The 24,251-nt window shown below is 42.5% G+C and overlaps 1 protein-coding gene across 7 annotated transcripts in view; it reads left to right on the plus strand.

Annotated features, from left to right (window-relative positions):
* The window catches only part of TCF20 (transcription factor 20), a 93,063-nt gene that overhangs the window by 42,468 nt on the left and 26,344 nt on the right, over positions 1 to 24,251 (plus strand). For 6 of the 7 annotated variants that reach the window (XM_053976957.1, XM_053976955.1, XM_053976956.1 and 3 more), the window contains one exon: positions 2,880 to 8,501. In XM_053976957.1, coding sequence (XP_053832932.1) covers positions 2,916 to 8,501 — 5,586 coding nt within the window. In that variant the 5' untranslated portion in view covers positions 2,880 to 2,915. The remainder of the gene's footprint in view (positions 1 to 2,879; positions 8,502 to 24,251) is intronic. The other variant, XM_053976961.1, reaches the window with a different exon arrangement.

Here is a 24,251-nt window from a genome sequence, read left to right on the forward strand (position 1 = left end):
GCCTTTTTTCTTTTAGGGAACTATTCTACTGGATATGTTACTCAAGTTAGCCTCCTTGTGAGATACTCAAAGCAAGTATTGTCCTGATGAAAACTTCTTGTTTGTCAGGGTAGATTCCAAGATTGAAAATATATAATAAATTGAAGCAGAAAAATATGTTCTCCCTGTTTTGAGTTAGCATATATAACTTCTGGACTAAATAAATGTTACATGATTGCATGAGATTATGGAGGATAAGAATTTTTGCCTTGATGGACCTTTACTGTATCTCTGTTCTTAATGGCATTTTACAGCATCTTGTGCTGTTTCTATTGATTGTATAATTAAAATTACTCTTTTTTAATAGCGAACAAGTCTTAAGAATGTTTGCCAGCATTGTTAACATACATTAGCTTGAAAACATAGCAGTTTTCGAGCCTGTTGGTAGAATTACAGAGAATGAATATCATTCAGAGATAAAAGTTTTTGTATGATGTAATGCAGAAGAGGCTTCCTGAGATCTTGTCTAGACTATGCAAAGTAAGCTTTGGTAAAGTCATGTTTAAAAATTGAGTCTGAGATTCAGTGTGAGACTGAGCCTGTGAGAGGATGGAATTGTTGCTTTCATGAAAAGAGGGTGGATGCCAAGCACGTGGTAGCCAGGGCGTGCACGCAGTCTCCATGGCATGTGACCGTTGCTGATTGCAATGAGCCCCACACTGCTTATCTAGAGAAGCTGCTTTTAACATCTGCCAGTTGCAGTAGATGTTCTCTTACCTTTAGCTTGATAACTTTCTTCTATGTTTTTTCCTTTTTTCTCCCCCCTTCATTTTTTTCACCTTAACAGCAAGTCACACAAAAAAAGAAAGAAGCTTGCCTTAGGTATCCCAATTTTAGTCCTACCCCAATAGAGCTGGAGCTTCAAACTAATGAAACCTCAAAAGCAATGATTCAGAAAAAAGGAGGAGTTTATCCATAATAAGCCTGAACTAGACAGATTGGCACAGTGTGGCATTTATAGAAGTGTTATTCATGTGATATATGTAGTCTTTAAAATGCTAAAAACGTGGAAGTTCAGCAGAACAGCAGATCTCTCTTATGACACTTAAGATATAAGATTAAAACAGCAGTAAAGTTGATTTCCTAGAAAAAGAGAGACAGAATTTGAGGTATTAACAATTTGACAGTTCCCTTTTGATTCTAGTAATATTATTATGTGCATCAATCTGCATGAGCCAAGGCTGCAACACAAAGAGGCCTTTGAGTTAGAGGAAAGGGGCTGCAGAGACATGCAGTGCTGTGGGGTGGTTTTGTGCCTGTGTGTTCTGTAGCCTACACACACAGATAGTAGAAGATGAAAGACTCCAGTGATAGAGTCTTCTGTGGATAACATACATGTTAGTAAAAAAAATAACCTTGTTAGGCAGATGGGAAAAGAACTGGATGCCAAATCTTGCCTGCATCTCATTTGTGTGCCTGGGTTTTTTTTTTTGTGAGTTTGGTGATCTACTTGAACAAAACTTAAGTGCAAAGCTAGAAATTAATTCTAAATGGGTTCAGCTGAACGTGGCAAACACAAAGCATGGCTAAATATGAAAACATAATGCAGGCAAGTTTTCCAGGAAGTCTCCAATCTGAGGAGTTGGGGTTCTGTTTCCTGGAAAAGTGTGAGCATTGTCTTAACATTCTTTTAAAGGAAGGAGTCTCTCCAGGTGGCTTTATCCATATTTTTTTTCAGAAAGAGAAAACCACAAGGTGTTTCAGACATGAAATGCTTATGTCATCTGCTAGTTTGGGAATTTTGTTTTGTTTGGTTGGTTTTGGTTTTTTTCTTTGTTTGTTTGGTTTTGTTGCTTAAAGGCAGTGTACATGCACATACTTGTTCATTTCTGTACTTTTCTTAATTCATCTAGTAATGTGACAGGCTTTTATAGAGGGACTAATCAGGGTCCCCAAACAATTCAGCAGTTGTGGTCCAGTCCTTGAGGGTGAGTCATAATTCCACATACTGAATAATACGTTGAAATACAGAGGAGAGGCTTCCTGGATTTTGTTTACTTATGAGTTGCTTATATAAGTGTAGATGATCATACACGGTATTCCAAAATATATATTCTGACTGGCAAATGTTATCAGTTTTGTTTCATTCAAGGTAATATAAAAGTCCTGAGGAATGAAGTTGTAGACTGTTTTGCTCAAATAGAGTGAACTTGTTTCAACTTTCCATCCTGTAAAGCAAAGCAGATGGTTGGGGGAGAAAATGCAATGTGTTGTCTTGTGTTGGTTTTCACCTAGGAGTGTCACTGGAATTACTCAGGATCTGAGCACTGAATATGCTGGTGCCAGTTCTTTCACACGCTCACATAGTTTCTTTCACTGGGTTATCTTGGTTTGAGCTTTGGTCAATTGTATCTTGAGTATTTGCTTATAGAGATCTTCCCAGTGTGAAACATGGACCTTGGCTATCACTCCTGTGGTAAATCCAAGAGTGGTTTGAAAGCATTGCAGGGTTCTTGTCGTGTCTTTAAGCATGGTAGCAAAATACTTGGATTACTCCCAGTATTAGACATAGGGAATAGCTGGACCGTGAGGATTGCTCTCCTTTGCTTTGCAAATATTGTTGGAAGTTTCTCTCTTTAGGGCACAAAAACACATTAGTAAATGATGATGGGAAATACTAATGCTGGAAATGTACTCCAACTGGTAGTAGGCTACTGGTCTGCATTACCTGGAAGATTGGCAGGTTGCAAGACAAGGGGTTAAACATTGATATATCAGGAAGTAGAAGAGAAATACTGAATTTTAATTGCTGTTGAAGCAGGGAAATTGAGTGGGGTACTGGTGTGACTGGGAAACATATTATACCTTTTTTTTTCCCCTCTCTTTTTCTCCATATTTAGGAGGGTGTTCGAGCTACTGCTCTGCTGCTGAACAGCATGCAGTCCTTTCGGGAGCAAAGTAGTTATCACGGAAACCAGCAGAGCTACCCGCAGGAAGTGCATACTTCATCCCGACTGGAAGAGTTCAGCCCCCGCCAGCAGGCCCAGATGTTCCAGAGCTTTGGAGGAGGTGCTGGCAGTGGACGTCGTGGAGCAACAGGAGCCTCTACAGCAATGCCTGGTGAGAGCTCTGGCCATCAGAGCTACCAAGGTTTCAGAAAAGAAGCAGGAGAGTTTTACTATATGGCTGCCAACAAAGATCCAGTGGTGTCAGGAGGGCAGCAGCCACCTCAGCGCAGGCCTTCTGGACCAGTACAGAGCTATGGGCCCCCTCAAGGGAGTAGCTTTGGGAATCAGTATGGGAGTGAGGGACATGTGGGCCAGTTCCAAACACAACACTCGACCCTTGGGGGTGTATCCCACTATCAACAGGATTATACTGGTCCTTTTTCTCCAGGGAGTGCCCAGTATCAGCAGCAGGCTTCTAGCCAGCAGCAGCAGGTGCAGCAGCTGAGACAGCAGATCTATCAATCTCATCAGCCTTTACCCCAGGCTTCCAGCCAGTCTGCTTCTAGCACCTCACACTTGCAGCCAATGCAGCGTCCATCCACCCTGCCTTCCTCTGCTTCAGGCTACCAGTTACGAGTGGGTCAGTTCAGCCAACACTATCAGCCACCTTCGTCATCCTCCTCCTCCTCTTTCCCTTCCCCACAGCGTTTTGGCCAGTCAGGACAGAATTATGACGGAAGCTACAATGTGAATTCTGGGTCGCAGTACGAAGGCCATGCTGTGGGTTCCAATGCACAGGCCTATGGGACCCAGTCAAACTACAGCTTTCAAACTCAATCGATGAAAAGCTTTGAGCAATCTAAGCTGCCCCAAAGTGGGCAGCAAGGGCAGCAGCAACAGCACCCACCTCAGCACGTAATGCAGTATTCAAATGCTGCCACCAAACTCTCTCTTCAAAGTCAAGTGGGACAGTATAGCCAGACTGAAGTTCCTGTAAGGTCACCAATGCAGTTCCACCAAAACTTCAGTCCAATCTCTAATCCATCGCCTGCTGCATCTGTGGTTCAGTCTCCAAGCTGCAGCTCTACCCCTTCTCCACTCATGCCAGGTGGAGAAAATCTCCAGTGTGGGCAAGGCAACATGTCCATGGGTTCTCGAAACCGAATCCTGCAGATGATGCCTCAACTTAGTCCTACACCATCTATGATGCCAAGCCCCAATGCTCATGCGGGTGGATTCAAGGGGTTTGGACTGGAAGGACTGCAGGAAAAAAGGCTCACAGATCCAGGACTGAGCAGCCTGAGTGCTCTAAGTTCTCAAGTTGCCAATCTGCCCAACACAGTCCAGCACATGTTGCTCTCGGATGCCTTGGCACCTCAGAAAAAAAGTTCCAAAAGATCATCCTCTTCCAAGAAGGCCGACAGCTGTACCAACTCAGAAGGCTCCTCCCAGGCAGAGGAGCAACTCAAGTCTCCCATGGCAGAATCTCTGGATGGTGGCTGTTCCAGTAGTTCAGAGGATCATGGGGAAAGGGTGAGACAGCTGAGTGGCCAGAGCACCAGCTCAGACACCACTTACAAAGGGGGTAATTTAGAGAGACCCAACTCCTCACCAGCACAAGGCTCTCAGAATGAGCCATCAAAACTCAGCAGCAGTCCTGCAGCTAGGGAAGATGTGGCCTCCCCTGATGGGAAGGAAGCTGTGGTGGCTGTGGAAAATGCCCCAAAAGTGAATGAAAAGGCAGTTGGGGTGATTGTCTCCCGGGAAGCCATGACAGGAAGAGTAGAAAAGTCAGGTGGACAAGATAAACCTGCACAAGATGATGCTTCCACAGCCCCTCAGGCACCAGCTAGCACTAGTGGAGCAAAAGAAGCTGGGCATGCAGGGACTCAGCAAGAAACTCAAGGAGGAGGTAAAGGGAGCAAAAGTGGCGATAACACTAACCATAATGGGGAGGGTAACAGCCAGCCTGGTCATGCAGTTGTTGGGCCAAATTTTCCTGCAAGAACAGAATCTTCCAAGTCTCCTGGCAGTTTAAGATACAGCTACAAGGATAATATAGCACCTGGTATACAGAGAAGTATTGGTGGCTTTCCACAGTATCCATCTGGTCAAGAAAAGGGGGATTTTCCAGGGCATAGTGAGCGCAAAGGCCGTAATGAGAAGTTTCCTAGCCTCCTACAAGAGGTTTTACAGGGGTACCACCATCATCCAGACAGAAGGTATTCTAGGAATGCACAGGAGCATTCTGGGATGGCTGGGAGTTTGGAGGGAGCCATGAGACCCAATGTTTTAATTAGTCAAACCAATGAATTGACCAATAGAGGCCTCTTAAACAAAAGCATGGGGTCCCTCCTGGAAGGCCCTCACTGGGGTCCCTGGGATAGGAAGTCTAGCAGTGCAGCTGCAGACATGAAGCAGATAAATTTAGCTGATTACCCTATTGCTAGAAAGTTCGATGTGGAGTCTCAGTCTGCTGCCCATGAGGCAGGAGCGCTCTCAGAGAGGAGATCAGTGATCTGTGACATATCTCCATTAAGGCAACTTGTAAGAGATCCTGGCCCTCACCCCATAGGACACATGGGTCCTGAGGCCAGAAGCGGAAGGAGTGAACGTCTTTCCTCTGGCTTGAGCCAGTCAGTAATACTCCCTGGTGGTTTAGTATCCATGGAAACAAAGATGAAAGCTCACAGTGGGCAAATAAAGGAAGAAGATTTTGAACAGTCAAAGAGCTCAGCTAGTCTCAACAATAAAAAAACAGGAGACCATTGTCATCCTGCTGGCATCAAGCATGAATCTTTCCGAGGCAATGCCAGCCCTGGAGCTGCAGTCTCCGATGCTGCTCCAGACTACATGCCCCAGCAGGACAACAGATCGACACAGATGAGACGAGGACCTGGCAGAACTGGAAGGGGTAAATCACCCTCTCAATATCAGGATCTTGCTGATAAGCTGAAAATGTCACCAGGCAGAAGCAGAGGCCCTGGGGCAGATCTACATCACATGAACCCACACATGACACTATCTGAAAGAGTTAGCAGGGGTTCCTTGCATTCTGTTTACCCTCAGAATTCAGAAGGCCCATCTCTGGCTTCGGCATATCACGCGAATGCTAGGCCTCATGCTTTTGGTGACCCCAACCAGAGTCTGAATTCCCAGTATCATTACAAGAGACAGATATACCAGCAACAGCAAGAAGAATACAAAGATTGGGCAAGCAGCGCTGCTCAGGGTGTGATTGCTGCAGCTCAGCACAGGCAGGAAGGAGCAAGGAAAAGCCCGAGACAGCAGCAGTTTCTGGAAAGAGTAAGGAGTCCCTTAAAAAATGACAAGGATGGAATGATGTACCTTCAAGGTAGCTCTTACCATGATACTGGAAGCCAGGAAGCTGGGCGCTGTGTCATGGGGAGTGACAGTACTCAGAGCAAATGCACCGAACTGAAACATGGCAGCCAGAAATTGCAGCACCATGAATCTGGTTGGGACCTCTCTCGGCAAACTTCTCCTGCCAAAAGCAGTGGCCCTCTTGGAGCAGCCAACCAAAAAAGATTTTGCCCTCAAGACAGCGATGGGCATCGACGAGAGGAATCTACAGATTTGCCCAAGCCTAGTAATGCTATGCTTAGGCTCCCTGGCCAGGAGGACCAGTCTCCACAAAACCCATTAATTATGAGGAGGAGGGTGCGTTCTTTCATCTCTCCTATCCCTACCAAAAGACAGCCACATGATATGAAGAACAGTGGCAGTGAAGATAAAGGGCGACTGATGACTTCAACAAAAGAAGGTGCCGATAAAACATACAACTCCTATGCCCATTCATCTCAAAGCCAAGATGCTGGCAAGTCAGTTGCAAAGGGAGATTCCTTCAAGGACCTGCCAAGTCCTGATAATAGGAATTGTCCTGCTGTTTCCCTCACAAGCCCAGCGAAGACCAAAATATTGCCCCCAAGAAAGGGGCGAGGATTAAAACTGGAAGCTATTGTTCAGAAAATTACATCTCCCAATATCAGGAGAAGTGTTTCTGCCAACAGTGCTGAAACTGGTCCAGATACTGTCACTCTTGATGACATCCTGTCCCTCAAGAGTGGGCCTGAAGGAGGAAATGTGGCTGGACATGGACCAGAGGCTGAGAAGAGAAAAGGGGAGATATCAGATGAAGTGGGGCCAGCAAGCCAGGATACAACTGGTGAAAAAACTGTTCCAAGATCTTCAGAAGAATGGCAAAGCAGCGAGGATGATAAAAACAAAAAAGAGGTCCCTGAAACCGCCGGTACTGGCAAAGAGGGAGCAGGATCCAGTGCAGCACCACCACCTTCTCAGAAGTCAAGTGGTCAGGGAAGGTCTGATGGATCTATAAGTGGAGCTGGAACTCTGACCTTTTCTGACTCAAAAACAATTTCCCCTTCCAGTGTGTTCATTTCTGAACCAAATCCAAAGTCTGAGGAAAAAGATGGAGATGTGACAAACATTTCGCCCAAGCCAGATGGTTTCCCTCCAAAGGGATATTTCCCCTCTGGAAAGAAAAAAGGGAGGCCAATTGGGAGTGTGAACAAGCAGAAGAAGCAGCAGCAACAGCAGCAGCTGCCTGTGCCCCCACCTCCCCAGCCAGCACCATCACAGCCTGCAGAAGGGGTGGGTGCTGGTGAGCCAAAGCCCAAGAGGCAAAGGAGGGAGAGGCGAAAACCTGCAGCACAGCCACGGAAGCGGAAGCCTAGACGGGCTGCTCCAATCGTGGAGCCTCAAGAACCAGAGATCAAGCTTAAATATGCTACCCAGTCTGTAGATAAAAGTGACTCCAAGAATAAGTCCTTTTTCCCTTATATTCATGTGGTAAACAAGTGTGAATTAGGCGCTGTGTGCACAATCATAAATGCAGAGGAAGAGGAGCAGAACAAATTGGTGAGGGGTCGGAAAGGACAGAGGTCTTCAACACCCCCTCCTAGCAATGCGGAGAGCAAAGTGCTGCCCACCTCAACTTTCATGCTGCAAGGCCCTGTAGTAACGGAGTCTTCTGTCTTGGGGCATCTGGTTTGCTGCCTGTGTGGCAAATGGGCCAGCTATCGTAACATGGGTGACCTCTTTGGTCCTTTCTACCCCCAGGATTACGCAGCTACTTTGCCCAAGAATCCACCTCCAAAGAGGGCCACAGAAATGCAGAGCAAGGTCAAGGTACGGCACAAAAGTGCTTCTAATGGTTCCAAGACAGATACTGAAGAGGAGGAGGAACAGCAACAACAGAAGGAACAAAGAAGCCTGGCTGCTCATCCCCGCTTTAAGAGGCGGCACCGCTCTGAGGACTGTAGCGGAGCCTCTCGGTCACTTTCAAGGGGAGCTTCTTGTAAAAAAGCAACCACTGATGGTGGCAATGGTGGTGAAAAGACTCCTTTGGACTCAAAACCATCTATGCCCACTTCAGAAGGTGGCACTGAGCTGGAGTTACAAATTCCTGAACTACCTCTTGACAGCAATGAATTTTGGGTCCATGAGGGTTGTATTCTCTGGGCCAATGGGATCTACCTGGTCTGTGGCAGGCTCTATGGGCTGCAGGAAGCTGTGGAGATTGCGAGAGAGATGGTGAGTACCTAACCTTTCTATACAAAATTATTTTCTTTCTTTAGCAAATATATACCATTTGGACTACTGTTTTTTCTTGTTCTTTCCTCATATCTTAAACAGACATTTTTTTATCTTTAATAAATCTCTAGTGATGTCCTTTTGATGGCCTCGTTTAGGTCTCTGCCACACCTGATCAGATAAGATTTTTTGGACATCAAAAAGCTGGATGCTTATTACCTAGTAAAAGTTCCGGATGTCCAAAGGCTTTCTTGTGACTACAGTGATCTCTTTGCCCTTCCTTCTTATATTCTATCAGATATTTAGTGTTCTCTAGGGCTCTTCTTGGAGTCATAGAGTGAAAGGATTAGTGGTAGCAGATACAAATTGCAGCAAAGAAAATTCTAGTTCAATTGGCAAAAAAAAAATCATTGAGGGTAATCAGACATTGGATTGAGGAGGGGAAATGACCGAAAAGCTGTGGAATGCCCTGGTTTTGGAGATGTAAAATTTGGTTCTGGGCAGAGCCCTAAGCATCTTTACATCTCAGGGTGGATCTACCTTCAAAGTTGGCTCTGCTTTCAGCAGGGGCTCCTTCCAGGGCGAGTTACTCTACACTGTAATACATATTACACAACTATAGGAGAATTTGCAAAATAAGGTGGATAGAGGAGAGTTGCACAAAGGTCTGTAAGCATTGAGTGAAATATGTGTGGGTTTAGTATTGATGAGTTCAGCATTCACAAATGACACTGATAATTTACTTTCTCCAGAGCGTGAGTATACAATGACTGAGAAGAAATAGGTAAAATCGAAGCAGGGACAAATGAAAAACTTTATTCACAACTGCCTGATTGTGGATGGACACATTCACTGTTCTTGATTTCCTAAGGCAGAAGCTGATGCTTTAAAACCACAGTTATGTGCCTTGCTTTGCCATCATCAGTATCCTGCATTGCTTTTTTTATGGTTATCTTTTTTTGTATTGTTCTCTATCCTGGGTCAGCCCATGGAAGAGGCATAAAACTACTTTTTCCCTGTTGCCTTCAGATTCTTCCTTTTCTAAACAGTGTTGGGATCCAGTTTTTATCTTCTTTCCTCTGTATTGTTACATACAATGTGCTTGTTTCTTCCCCATGAGTTTATCTGCAAGTTTGATTCCTGGCTTGTTCTAAATTTTCACTCAACTGTTCTTTGACAGTAATTACATGCTTCTCTGCCCTAACTTGATTTGGCTTGCATTCTTGTTTCTAGTCTCTCATTAAACATAGTCAGTTAATTTCATTTGGTTTTCATCGAGCCATGCCTGCATACTTGTTCTGATGCAACTGCCCAATTTCTTATCTCTGATAATTGCAAGGTTTCTTTCAGGTTCTCCACCACCATTTGGATTCTACTCACAATGTGGCCATGCTTTCATTTGTCTGGTAGCTCACCAGTATTTTGAATTTGTAGCTCTCCAGCCTGATTTTCCCTTTTTACTGTGTGTAGGGTGTGTCTTTCACTTAGGATTCTGGTTTTCCCAATAGCAAATGCCTTTTTTATAAGTTCTTGAACCTGAGTTATCCTCCAGTGATCCTTTTTGTGTCCCTGTTTGTGCAAAGGACATAAGCCCGGCTGTGCTAAAACATGCTGTGTTGAGAGGCTCTAATCAAACTAGTTCAATAATAGCAGCGCGTTATCCACATTTTTATGTGGGTTTTTGCATGTTGTTTGACGTCTGGTTCTTTCTCTGCATGGAATCTTCATGACTTTCTGATTGAATATGCTTTGGCTTACCCTTTAGCACTTTCTTCCAACTGTTACAGTCATCTCCTCCTTACAAGTGAAATTTTTTTTTCCTCTTCTTGTGAACCATTTCATCTGCCTTTATGGCACCTTACAAAAATATCTCCTTATCTCTCTTGAACTTTGTGTACTCTTCCTCTACCTCTTTCCCTCAATCAATTGCTCAACTCCTCTGTCTTTTCTTTTCCCTCATAATGCCAGTAGAAATAAGTGTTTCTCTTTTATTTTTAGAAAAGAGTGTACAAAATGCTTGTGGCCTCTCTTGCCTTTGCAACTACCTCTTAATTTCCTTTTTCTTTTTTCATCTCAAAGTTCTTTGAGTGCATTGTCTGGGGCTCTTGTCCTCCACTGTGGCTTCAGTTGTGCTCTACTGCAATTGTAATCCGTGTTTACATTACGGTGATCTTTTCCCAGTTAAGGTTCAGATCCAGTGCCTAATTTTCCATTTTTCTGTCGACTACATTATCACTGTCAGCTGTGCTACTCTTGAAGTGTTGTATTACCTTTGTTTCCTGCCTTTTGATTACCTCCTTGCTTTGCATTGTATTATTGAGAGGCTGTTTTTCATTACTTCATGTTTTTTCTGTGGGGCTCACTGAAGTTTGCTTGTGCTTTTGTTTTATATCCTGGAATAGGATGCTTTTGATAACTCAATCACTTTCTTCCAGAGTCTTGTAGAGACTCTTTTTTCTCCAGATTCATGTTCTTCCAGCACAAACTTTAAAATTATTCTTGAATTCATGAGTTTCCAAAATCTCACTTCAAATCATGGCTTTTAATCTACATCATCCTTAATCCATTGTCTATCATTTTATTCTGATTTTCATGTTGCTCAGATTCACAATCTCATTTGATTTTAAAATTTCCTCCCAATCCTTTCTATTTAAGGCTGCAAGAACTACTGCTTACTTTTGGTATATGATAAGTAATATGTAGTCTTTCAGTGCTCTCCACTGTTCTGTCTAGATCAATTTTTTTATCTGTTTATAAGACTGAACTTTCAGCATCAGGGACCATTGTCTTGTGTGTACTTTCTTTTTTTTTTTTTTTTTTTTTGGTTATAGAATCATAGAATGACTTGAATTGGAAGCAATCTTAAAGATCAAACCTCTGCTGTGGGTAGGGACACCTCCCACTAGACCAGGCTGCTTAGAGCCCTGTCCAATCTGGCCTTAAACACTTCAAGGAATGGGCTATCTGCAACTGCTCTGGATAACTTGTTCCACTCTCACAGTAAAGAATTTCTTCCTAATATCTAAGAGTATCACCATTCTCACCACTCTCACAGTAAAGAATTGCTTCCTAATATCTAAGTTAAACCTACTCTCAGTTTGAAACCATTCACCCTTGTCCTGTCACTACATTTTGTAAATAGCCTCTCTCTTGTATGTTCTCTTCAGTATTGGAAGGCCACAATTAAGTCACCCTGAAGTCTTCTCTTTTCCAGACTGAGCAATCCCAGTTCCCTCAGCCTTTCCTTGTAAGGAGAGATGCTCTGTCCCTTTAATCATTTTGGTGGCCTCCTCTGGACTTGCTGTAACAACGTCTGTCCTTTTTTGTGCAGAGGACCCCAGAGCTGGATGCAGCACTGCAAGTGGGGTCTCACCAGAGCAGAGCAAAGGGGCAGAATCCCCTCCTTCATCCTGCTGCCCATGCTCCTTTGGATGCAGCCCAGGATACAACTGGCTTTCTGTGCTGTGAGTGCCATTGCTGGGTTGTGTCCATCCTCTTGTCCACCCGCACTCTCAAGTCCTTCTTGGCAGGGCTGACCTTCATCCCCCAGCTGGTGTTGATACCAGGGGTTGCCCCAACCCAGGTGCAGCACCTTGCACTGGGTCGTGTTAAGCCTCATGAGATTCCTATGTGCTCACTTTTGAGTCTGTTCAGATCCCTATGGCTGGCATCCCATCCTTCAGGTGAGTGAAAAGCACCACTCAACTTGGTGCTATCTGCAAGCTTGCTGAGGATGCACTTGATCCCTTCATCTGTGTCATTAATGAAGATATTAAATAACTCTGGTCCCAGTACAGACCCCTGAGGGACATCACTGGTCACTGATGCCCACTGGGACTCTGAGCTGTTGATTTCTACCCTCTTGATGCAACTGTCCAACCAATTCCTAATCCATCACTCTCCAGTTTGGAAAGAAAGGTGTTGTGTGGGACTGTCAAAAGCCTTACATTTCAAAAGCATTACATATAAATTACATCCTCACCCTTTCTCAGGGAGGCAGGAGTCACTCCATCATAGAAAGCCACTAGGTTGGTCAGGCAGGACTTGCCCTTTGGTGAAGCCATGCTGGCTGTCTTGAATCACCTCCCTGTCCCCTGTGTGCCTTAGTGCAGCTTCTAGGAGGATCTGTTCCATGATCTTCCCAGGCAGAGAGGTGAGACTAACAGGTTGGTAGTTTCCAGGGTCCTCCTTTCTGCCCTTTTTACAGATGTGTACAATGTTTCCCTTTTTCCACTCACCTGGGGTTTCACCTGACTACCAACTTTTCCAATACCATGGAGCGTGGTTTAGGAATTACATCAGCAAACTCTCTCAGGAATCTGAGATACAGCTTTTCAGATCCCACAGACTTGTGTACATTCAGGTTCCTCAAGTGTTTGTGAACCTGATCTTTGCATACAGTTTGAGGGACTCTCTCCTACCCCAGTCCCTATCCTGTCATCCATCCACTTGAGAGGTGTGGGAAGAGAGGTTGTCATCGAAGACTGAGACAAAAAGGTTGAGTACCTCAGCCTTCTCCCCATCCATTGTTAGCTATTTGCCAGCATTGTTTATAGTGGGGAGTACACCTTCTTTGTCCTTCCCTTTCTGGTTAACCTACCTATAGAAGACTTTCCTGTTATTCCTTTCATTCCTTTTCAGGTTCAGTTCCAGCTTTGCTTTGGCCTTCCCCAAACTACCCCTGTACAACTGAACTTCATCCCTATACTCTTCCCAAGTTACCTGTCCTTGTTTCCACTGCCTGTGTCTTTGTTTCTTTCCCTTTGGTTTGACCAGGAGTTTCCTACTCAGCCATCCAGTCTCTAGCCTTCCTTGCTCAGTTTCTTGCTTCTCAAAATTGCTAGCTCTTGAACTCTATGGAAGACTTCAGTAAAAATCTGCCAGCTCAGTTCTGCTCCTGTGTCACTGCGGGCAGTCTCCCAGGGTACCCTATTGACTATCTCCTTGAAGAGCTGGAAGTTTGCTTTCCTGAAGTTCAGGGGCTTAACTTTACTCCTTACCTGACCCATATCCCTCAGGACTGCAAAATCCACCAATGCACGATCACTCCAACCCAGGCTGCCTCCTATCTTGACATCCCCAGTTTACACTGGTGATCATCAAATCCAGTATCAGGTTCCCTCTGGTAGGGCTATTACCTGGCTCAAGAAGCTATCTTCCATGCAGGAGTCTCCTGGATTGCCTGCAGTTTACTGTGGTACTTTCCCAGTAGATGTCAAAGTGACTGAAGTCCCCCACCAGGACTGGAGCCTGTGAGCACGATGCCTCCTCTAACTGGGGCAAGAAGGCTTCGTCAATAGGCTCCCCTTGGTCAGGCAGCTGTAGCGGACCCCGGCCGCAAGGTTCCTTTTGTTGCCTCAGTGTCTGATTTTTACCCACAGTCTTTCAAGCTGCTCATGGCTGTTCTTCAGAGACAGCTCTTCACACTCAAAGCACCTCTTGACATAGAGGGCAGCCCCTCCACCTCTCCCTCCTTTGTGTCTCTTCTGAACAGCTCATAGCCATTGATAGTCACGCTCCAGTCACACAATTTGTCCCACCAAGTTTCAGTAATGGCAACAGGATCATAACTTTCCAGCAGCACGGTGGCATCCAGCCCCTCCTTGGTTTGTTGCCCATTCTGTGTGCTTTGGTGTAAAGGCACCTTGGTCAGGCTGTTGGCTGCATCACCTTCCCAGAGGAACAGCCCTTAATTCCTTTGAGATATTTCCCTGCTGGTATCCCTGTTGGCTTCTTTTACCTCAGGAGTCTCTGGCTCACCTCTGTAAGACTCTAAGTGTGCCCCAGTGTGACCAGCACATTTCAAAGTCAAGGGCAGAGTGCCCTCACTAGCATCCTGTTCCTCTAACCTTTGCATCTCATCCCACAGCTTGCCAAGGACAAGCCTAATTCTATCCCTCTCCCAAGTCAGAGTTTAAAAGCTCTGTATTGTGTCTCATACAAACACAGTATCCTAACATGATGCTGGGCTCCTTTTTATAACATCCATAAGAGTAATCTATTTATCGCCCCTGTGACAAATAATGGAAAAGGTTTTCTTCTAGCATTTTTCTTTTCCTATTGTAGCAAGCTGTTGTGCTGAGTTCTCCTCTGGAAGCAGTGTATCCGCATCCCTTCAGCTCTCAGAGGGTTATGTGCAGCACAGAGATGGCCATGGGGTATTCAGAGGTGTGCCTGCCAGAAGCCATCCCCAGGCAGTGGAAAGGCTCTGTTGAGCTCAACTCTCCTGCCCCACTGCCTGAGGAAAGCCTTCTGGCTCACACAGCTGATTTCCTATGCTTGTTGCATATGCTTTTTCTTTACCTCCTCTGTGGTTTGCAAGTGCATTTTCTCTTTTTTCCTCTGACATGCAGTTTGTTAGTGTTACTGTCATGGAAAAGCAGATGTGCAAATCAAGTAGCTGCTTCCTACCAGGAACAAGTACAGAGATGTGTGCAGAGGCACACAGGAATGTAGCTCTTGGATTCTGTCTACAGGTAAGGAAGGACATTAGCATATGGTATATGAAGGGTCATGATCCTGGAAGTGAATAATTCATGTACTTAATAATTCATAACTCATTCTGTGCAAATTAAATAGTCCCATAACTAAAAATTACGTAAACTGTCTGTGGTACCAACAGGGTAACTATGCACCAGTTTAAACTGAATCCATACCATTAAGTGAATTGAAATACTTTCTTTAGACACCTGGCTCAGTTGCTGTTGTTTATGCAGCACTCTAGTATAGAAATAGGAAACTTAAACCTCTAGTCAAAGGCCATTGATGTAGGTAGTGATACAAGTAACCCGTCCTGTGTTTCTTCGCACACAAGCTCACCTATTTTTCATCACATGAAAGCTCATTCTAGATTTTTTTTCCCCTGAACACCTGTTTCTTGCTAAATTGTTTCTTATATGAATAAACATCTCCTACTGCAATTTTTTTGACAACTGCCCCATAGTCAATCTCAAGAAAGGATTTTTATGAATGTGAAGGTGCTCAAAGATCAACTTGTACCAGATGCTCAAGAAGAATTCCTGAGAAGGTGTTATCTTAAAAAGGTTTATCAAACTGTGAAGTGACTCTCCTGAGCTTTCAGCTTTCCTTAAAGTCTGTTTTCACTCTGGACTGAAAATGGTGTGTGTTATCTGCTAAGCAGCAATCCAGGTGGTTTCCAAAGTGCTAGAATCTGCCTTTCTTGAAGGCAAAAAGGTGTTCCTTCTACTCTGGTCACTCTGCTATGCTTTTTGGTTCTGAGAAAGTGATCCAATTAATTGGGCTGCTTCAAATGCAGAATGACTTAATCCTTCTCCTTATTTTGAGGCTCAAATTAGATACCCCAGCAGATGAGCCTAACTGCAAAGGAGTCTGTCTCCCTCATAAACTGTTAATGCATAGTAATGGTGTTAAGTGGCCTTCTTGCAGTTAGACTTTTTTTGTTCCAATGCTGATGAAATCTTAAACTGAAAAAATGCTGTCTCCTTAGTGCTAGGTGATCCTGTTGCTTATAAAATGTTTTCTTTCAAATACTGTAGGTGACCAGAAAGTTTCCTGTCTTGTCTATTTTTTCACCATTTTTCTATTAATGAGAAGTTCATTTCCATGTAAGATGAACTGTTGGTTACCTTTGAAACTGGAAGAATTTTGGAGTCACTTTGGTAGTTGTCAGCAGTTTTAATGTTCAGAAGAACTGATGGTCTTTATTCTCAGTATTAAATATATGAAGCTGTACATGAAGAGAAGAACAATGCAGAGAACATTCTTTGTGTTAAGTTGAATTCAAGATAGTTCAGCTATTGTTTTCTAAAAAGCTGTTCACTAGGAAGTGGTATGCTGATTCTTACAGAGCTTTTTTTTAAGATATGTTTTTCCCAAGGCAGAGGCTCTGCCCTAGCACATGTATTACTTCTGGTTAGGATGGGGTTTTTTGTTTGTTTGTATTTTTTTTTCTTCTTCTATCCCTGCTCTTATCCAAATTGACCTTGCTGAAGATAAATGTAGCTTGTATTCCTGCTGAGAGTGTTCTGTGAAAGGAAAGCTTGTTTTCAAAGATCTCCTTTAAAAGGTCTAAAAATTGTAATGCTTTTCTCATCAATCTCTGCATCTCTCCCAGCTTTAGAAATGTTTTAATCCTTATACATGGAAAGGAGTCCTTGGAACCTGTTTCCTTTGTTGCTTCTTATTGAAAAGATCATCAGTTTGTCAGGTGAACTTTAGGGTAACAAATGGTGAAGGGTGAAACCTGCCCTTGATCTACAATGTAGAAGATTCTGTGTTTTCTGTCACCAGTCTCTAATTTTGTCTGTCCCGCTCTCCATGGATTCTCTTTTAAAAGCTGCTCTTTATGCAAAGTGGAGAAATCTACCTGCCTCAAGGCTCTTAACAGGCCTGTTTTGTAGGTCTGATAGACTTTAGTGATGAGAAGTTTAGGACCTAAATGCCTGAAGTCTCTTTCTCCTCAGCTTGATACTAGATATTTGAATTTTTCATGACTGTTGGGCAGTGGCAGCCTTGTGGCTCATGTTGTGAGTGTGTCTTTGTTAGTTGTAGTGTTAGAGGTGGATTTGCATGTTACCCAGCTCCTGGTTTTGCACAGGCAAGTTGTTCTTGACTTAAGACTCCTGATAGTTGATCTTCCACAGTATCTTATTTGGAGGAAATGGCCTTTCTGTAATGCTTTGTTTACTCTGATGCTTTCATAGAACCATTTTCTTTTGTTTACCTCTACCATTCTGGACCCTAGCTGTAAATTGGGTAAAGGAAGGTGCCTGGAAGGATCACTAGGATTTAAGCTATTTATATTCTCAAATTTGGGAAATCAAAGCCTAACAAAAAAGCTCCCATGCTCTGTAAGTAATTGCTTATAAAAGGTTCCTGGCTGCATAGCTAATCAAGTGACTAAGCCAGAGAATTGGTATGAACTGGGAAAATTGTGGAAGGTTAGCTGCCTTTGGCAAAACAAAGCAAAACAGTTTCTAGGCCCAGAAACCTGACTACTGTAGTACCATACAGGTATAAAGGTGTCAGTTCATTCTGCATGTCTCATTTGGCACAGGTGGGCTCTCTCATCCCTAAGCCCAGACCGGGAGGGAGTTGCTGTCATGAGGAGTGATCCTACTTTATCCTCTTTGCAAGCTGCTTGCTTCCACTACTTCACTTGTGCTAGATCTACCACCTGTGCATTTGCACAGTGGGTTGATTTGTAGCCAGCTAATCCATCAGAAGACTAGCTTGGGGTGGGGGATCTTCATGCCAGATCACCATCTGACTTTGCTTACCCTCTGAACCATTTTTGCTGCATCTGAGAGGGATGTCTTTTCCACTGGTAATGATAACCATTAGATCAATTTAGCTGTAACATAAAATTGTGCCCAGGTGCCACCAGCATTTGAAAGGGTTTCAGGTCTGTGGTACTACTGTTTAATAGTGTTGGGAGAAGAATGTTAACCTTTTATTCATCATCTTTCTTTGTAGAGAAGAAAAACATGCAGAACCTAGTAATTTTTTTCTCCCCCAACCCCAAACCTGCCCTCACCGCCCCCCCCCAAACCAAAGCATGAAACAAAAAAAAAAAACCCTCAAGTGGAGTTCTGTGTTAGGTCAGGGTTCAACTGAAATAATAATCTGCTGCTTCAAAAATAACATGCCTGACAACACACAGGAAGTAACAGTTGTATTTCTACACCTAGAGCTCTGTTAATAGGGACACATTTCAAGAGTAGGAAGAAGTGACAGTGAAGCTTTTTAATTTTTCACTGTGGGGAAAGGGAAACCAGTGGCAGATTTAAAATCACTGCCAGCAGTGGTTGGAAAAGGGGTGTATTAAGAACATTGCTTGTTTTTATCTCTGGAAACAGCTTTTAGTATGCTTTAGCCCTTCAAATGAGGATTGCCATAGAACCTTGAGGCACTTTCTACAGTTACCCTTAAAGTGGCTGAATTCCTGGTTTTCATTGACAGACTATGCCCAAATACCTGGTTATTTGAGCTAGAAATGTGCACACTAGCATAATACTCATTTTCATTCCTCAGGAAATGGCAGCATCTTTAATGTTGTTCTGCAGTGTTACAAAAATAAGAAAGCATGAAATTTTGCGTGGAGGAGAAATTCTGAAAGACAGCTGAATGATGAACTTCAGAGTTGGTTTTCTCAGAAAGACATTGCCATCTGCTGTGCCACTGAAACTCTGCTGTCATGACTCCTGGTCTGTAAGAGTAATCCTCCACAGGGAGGAGAACCTGGGAGAAGCCCTTGTTGTATTTCAGTTCACTGCCTTCTAGTCTTGAGGACCTGGAAGTGTGAATCACTACTGCTGCAGCACTTGGTAGCTCACAGCAGCTCTGTGCGTTGGTACCACAAGCCTTATAAAGAGCTGAGCAGATAGAATCCACATGTACACATCTGATGCAAATGTTTCAGTATCTGAAATTATCTGAAGCCAGTAATTACATTTGTGAAATGAAGTTGGTTTTCTTTTGCTTTGCTGTGACTAGGAGTGAGGTGAATTTGGTGCAGCCTATTGGTGATTATGGACTGCAGGTGATAGGAAGCACATTTTAGCACATTTTAGTTGAGATCTTGAGCATAAAGATGATGCTGGTAAGAGGAAAGACTCTAGTATTGACCCCTTTGTAATGGGGAAGAGAGAAGATGCAGGGATGTACTTTTTGTGCATTTTTATTAGCAGACTCCTTTGTCATTAGTTTATCCCAAAGTACAGGCATTATGGCTGTGCTTGCATGTGGTTTTATATTTTACTGTTTGTCTTGCATGTGGAGTGAAGAAAGTGGAAAATAGATTTACTGACAATGGAGTGTTGGGAAAGAATAGGATGTTTACCCACTTACATGAGTTTGTAGCCAAGAGCACTGGAAACTTGTATGCAAAAAGCAGCTTGCTCATTCCACAGTTGCCTTTCTGTAAAGCATCAGGGATCCTCATAATCTCTGTACAGTTTTAATTTAAAAATACATTTAAGTAACTTCATTTTGAGGAAGCTCTTCCAAATGTGAATGGGGCCTTCTCTGTGCAGGAGATATCTAGACAAAGCTTTAGAGCTTTTTGTCTGGCTTACCCACAATCTCACACAGTCTTTTTTTTGGTAAGATTTCAATTGCCTGTTACCATAGGGATGCCAAACTCTTATGAAATTTTCAATAGTGAGTGAATGCAATCTATTTATGTGTCATTTTAGCTTGAATCTTTTTAAGCTGTGCTGGTAAAAAGCTTGTTAAGATTCCCCAACATTTTGGAGGAGAGTTGTTGTGTTGTTGGTGTTTTGTTAATTTAAAATGAACCAATTTTTTAAACTTAGACTAATTCCAGATGGTGGTCACTTCAGCTGTATTCCTTTAGCTTTGTTAGAAGAACTCTACTAGCAAAGAAGTTTATTCTGCTCCATGCCTTTGTATTTATAATGGTGTATATTTGATTACAATTAGGCAAAAATGCAGACTTAAAAGTATTTTTCCTGATTTTTGGGGAAAAAAAAAAGATTTATTTTTTTCATCTTTCATCTGTCTTACTGACTTCAAAAAGAAGTCAATTTTTGAAGGTAAGAATTCATTACTTTCTTTTATATAATGTTTAGTAGATTATTAGAATTGTGTCTATCTTTTGTAAGACCTTTTTAAATTAAAAAATCTACAATTTTTCCATTTTATTTTTAAAATAAGCATTATATTGAATTCTTTGATCACGGAATAAGCAAGAATAATGCTTTGATTATACTAGTGTTCTACTATTCATAATAAAAGAAAGCTCTCCAAGCATGAAAATGCAAACCAAGTTCATAAAAAGTTATCTACACATAAGGCTTTATGCCAGATTGGGATGGGAATTCTGCAGGCAAAACTGGGACACTTCCTGATGGTGGTATGAAATTACTTTAAAATCATGAAATGACAGGATGGTTTGGGTTGGAAGAGACTTCCATGAGATCAGGCTGTTCAAAGCCACATCCAACCTGGCCTTGAAGACTTCCATGGATGTGGGGCATCCACAGCTTCTCTATACAGCATTCCAGTGTTTCATCCTCACAGTAAAGAATTTCCTCCTAATACCTAATTTAAACCTCTCTTCTTAGTTTAAAACCATTCCCCATTGTTCCGTCACTATCTGCCCATGTTTAAAGTTGCACTCTATCATTTTTATAAGCTCCTTTATGTACTGGAAGGGTCTGTAAGGTCTCCCTGAAGCCTTCTCTCCAGGCTGAACAACCCCAGCTCTCTCTGTCTTCATAACAAAGGTGCTCCTGCCCTCTCATCATCTTTGTGGCTTTGTAGAAAGCAGGTTTTAAACTTTCTTCTTTTCAAAAGTAGATTTTAATCTGTCCATTATAAACCTAGTTATATAACCTCAATATATTTTTTAATTAGAGAAATATGTTCTGAAAGAGGTTAGATTAATTTCCCTAGATTTAGAAAGATGAGTAAAAATAAAACTGAAGTATGATGAGTATTCATGTAATAATTTTAGAAACTACAGCAAAATTATAACTAGTTTTTTGCCTTAAAGAATGTTACTTTGCAGAGACAAGAACTGGAGAAAAGTTCTTTCTGTGCAGCACATTGTGCCTGAGGTTATGGAAGGAGCCAGAAGAATAGTTTGGGTTCCCTGGATCTTAATTAAACCCATCCTTCTTAGCTAATTTATACTATGCTGCTCTTACCCTGTTGTGCTCTGGCTGGCGTGTTGGCAGAGGAAATATTTTCCAAACAATTTTATACACTTAGCTGGACTCTGTGTAGAGGATAGCCTTCTTGGATAGAGCACTTTGGCAAAAAGTTATTAATAAGCCTTTATTGTTATGGATTGGATCCCAGCCAGCTGCTTAGTGATTAAAGTTTAATTGCATGATTAGTTTTCATTAGTAAGCAATTAGCATTCAACAGCAGTCTTGTATTGCTAAAGCTATGGGTAAGCATAAGTGGCTAGAGCCATATAGAGAGAGAAGGTCTGTAGCTGGAGATGTGAGCACAGAGCTGTTTGGAATATGGGAATAGGAATTCTGAGGTTAGTTGACCTCATCAGCTTGTTCCTACTGCAGCATTAAGCCAGGAGGGTGGATGGGAGTGGGGAATGGAGCAAATGTCCAGAAGAGCACAGCCTGCACATCGGACACAGAGACTGGCTGTGGATTAGCCTGAGTGTAGGGAGTTAACAAAGTAATCATCATCCTGAAAAGGCCCTTTGAAGTTCTGAGTTGCTCTCACACAGTAACATTGGTTTTCATAGACTTGTCCTTCTCCTTGCCACAACTAAAACTCCTTTTTCAGAATTCCCCTCTGATTTGGTGAAATTCCCTTTTTTATTTTGATAGCAGCCCTTGTGCCACTGTGGGGTAAATTAGGAGAAAGATGAGTGCAGGGCAAGGGCTGGGGGAAGCGAAATGGATGAGGGCAGAGGGAGGTAGGAGTGTAGCAAACGGTCAAGGCTTCTTTGCTGTTAGAGCTACAAATGAGTGAAGAGTGCCCCATGTAAACCATTTCTGCTTCACTGAGGAATCTGTTGTGAAGATGAAATATGGTGGTAATTTCATCTAGGCTAAATTAGGGTTGTTGGAAGCCATTCTTCTTGTCCACACCTCCCCTTCTGCCAGCAGTAGTGCTCTGTGACTGAAGCGAGTTAGGTGGGAGATCTAGCCAGCAAATCCTTCCCTCACCCCATTCCCATTTTAATCAGGCTAATTTTTGGCTGGACTAGCTTTCTTGACTTTCAGTGTCAATACTGATACTGAGAAATGCTAGCCATAGGAGGGGGCTGCAGGCTGTGCAAGAAAAACTCAGGTTTTAAAATGATTTGGAAGTGGGGAGCCTGGTCAAGATCGTGACTTCAGATGGAAAGTTCTTCCAAAATGATATTACTAATTGTGCAAAGTAGTAAATTAAAAAAAAGGGGGGAACTGTTTAAAGATTGTCTAAGATGGTTCTTTATTACTGATGTCAAGTACATCCATCTTATTGTCTAGACATAGGAAAAGATAAAGGATTTTCTTTATTACAATGATCCCATAATTCAGAAGCACGAGGGACTGGTTGCTCCCTTCCCTATGCTGGCCTAATTTGCTAGCTGGAGTAGCCTAAACCAGACATTTCCTTCCAGTTAAAAGGTCTCAGGTTGCTACAGTTTCTTTTGAGAAATTCTGACACTGCTCAATGTGTGACTTTAATGGTGTAGATCTACTTAAGTTGTCTTCAGACTTGCCATAGGAGGAGAAATACCAGTGTAGGACCTGGTCTGAATTTCCAGCCCAAGGCACCAGACAGTGCTGAGTGGCAAAGCTTTCCCAGGGCTCCGGGTTGTTGCAGCTGCACTGTTTGTCACCACCCGAGCTGCTGGTGGTAAAAATAGATTGCATATGCCTTCCTGAGGTCTGGCTGCACAACTGATTGTAGCATAAGCACAGTCAGGTCTTAGCCAGCGGATTGTTGCCTGGGTCATAAACTTTCCTTCTGTTTGAGAAAATATTAAAATTGATGTTAAAAACCAGTTGTGAAGTTTTCATTTACTAGTGATTTTTCCCCCCATTTCCATCTTCTTGCATACTTTCTTTTGCTTTGTGCTTACAACTAGGAGACTTAACTCAGCTGTATTTCTTTTTCTCTTGGCTGCTCATTTCACAGCATGGTTTTGTTGTTACTTTGCACCAGACTGCTGTTAATTGCAGCTTTTCTTGTGCTTCCAAATCCTTTATTCTTACTGAGAACTCACACTTGCTAAGTTTCAGAAAGTTATTGATGATTAAAGGCTACTGACCAGCTTCATAAAAGACTTACTGCTAGGGAAGGGGAAGGAGGAGGAGGGCATCCTGGCATGAATCTCTGAAATGGGGACTTTTTCTGAAAGATACTGCTGCTCAATGTGAAGCTTAAAAGGAAAATAAAAAAAGGTGGGTGGGGATGGGAGGGAGAAGTAAGTTCATGTACTTGAGTTCAGGTATGAGAGCTGTGAACTTTTCTGACATCGTGTCTGTGCTGTCAGAAATTGCCTGCATGGCCTTTGACAAGTCATCTAATTATTCTGTAAAGTAGGCTTTAAGATCACTTATTTTATGACCATTAAGGCAAATTGGTAGGGTGCTTTGAAAGTACAGTATCTGTTTAAGTTGTCAGATGTTCTCAATTAAATTGGAAGATCAGGGAGCTGATACAAGGTTTCATGGTTTAGTTGCATAGATTTTGTAATGGCAGGAAGATAAATTTAAGTTTGTTCATGTATCATTTAGAGTCAGGTACAAAAAGATAATAAAAATCTTCTGTTATGTGTTCATTTGCTGTTAGCTTTCTCTTTTCTAGTAAAAAGTTAAAATGCTGAAAATATTAATAGCAATGTACTGGTCCCATATGTAAATTTATTGTTATATATAATTGTTAAGATTTTTCTTGGGGAGTATCTCTCCAAGGTAAATTTGATCACTAAAATTTCAGAGTTGACACAGTTCATAACTGGTGCTTTCCAGAAAACCAACATTATTTTTTTTTTAATGTTAACTTCAGGAAATTTTTTAGAAAAATCCAATACTCACATTATAGGTACATAAAACTCTTTTACAGTGTTTTTTTATGCAGTCTTAAGTCCTGTACTTAAATTTAATTATTCTTCCTTTGAAGTGTTACAGTTTATCCTTGGGAGGTATAAGAATTCTTTAGTGATGCCACATGATACCACTTGAAGCAGAAACTTTCAGAGGCAGTTCCTGGGGAGCATGAGTTACGAATAGCTACCAATAAATTCAGTTTCCTGGATAAATAGCTATAAGGGTAATG

The sequence above is a fragment of the Vidua macroura genome, chromosome 5 (assembly GCF_024509145.1).
Source record: "Vidua macroura isolate BioBank_ID:100142 chromosome 5, ASM2450914v1, whole genome shotgun sequence".
Classification (NCBI taxonomy): domain Eukaryota; kingdom Metazoa; phylum Chordata; class Aves; order Passeriformes; family Viduidae; genus Vidua; species Vidua macroura.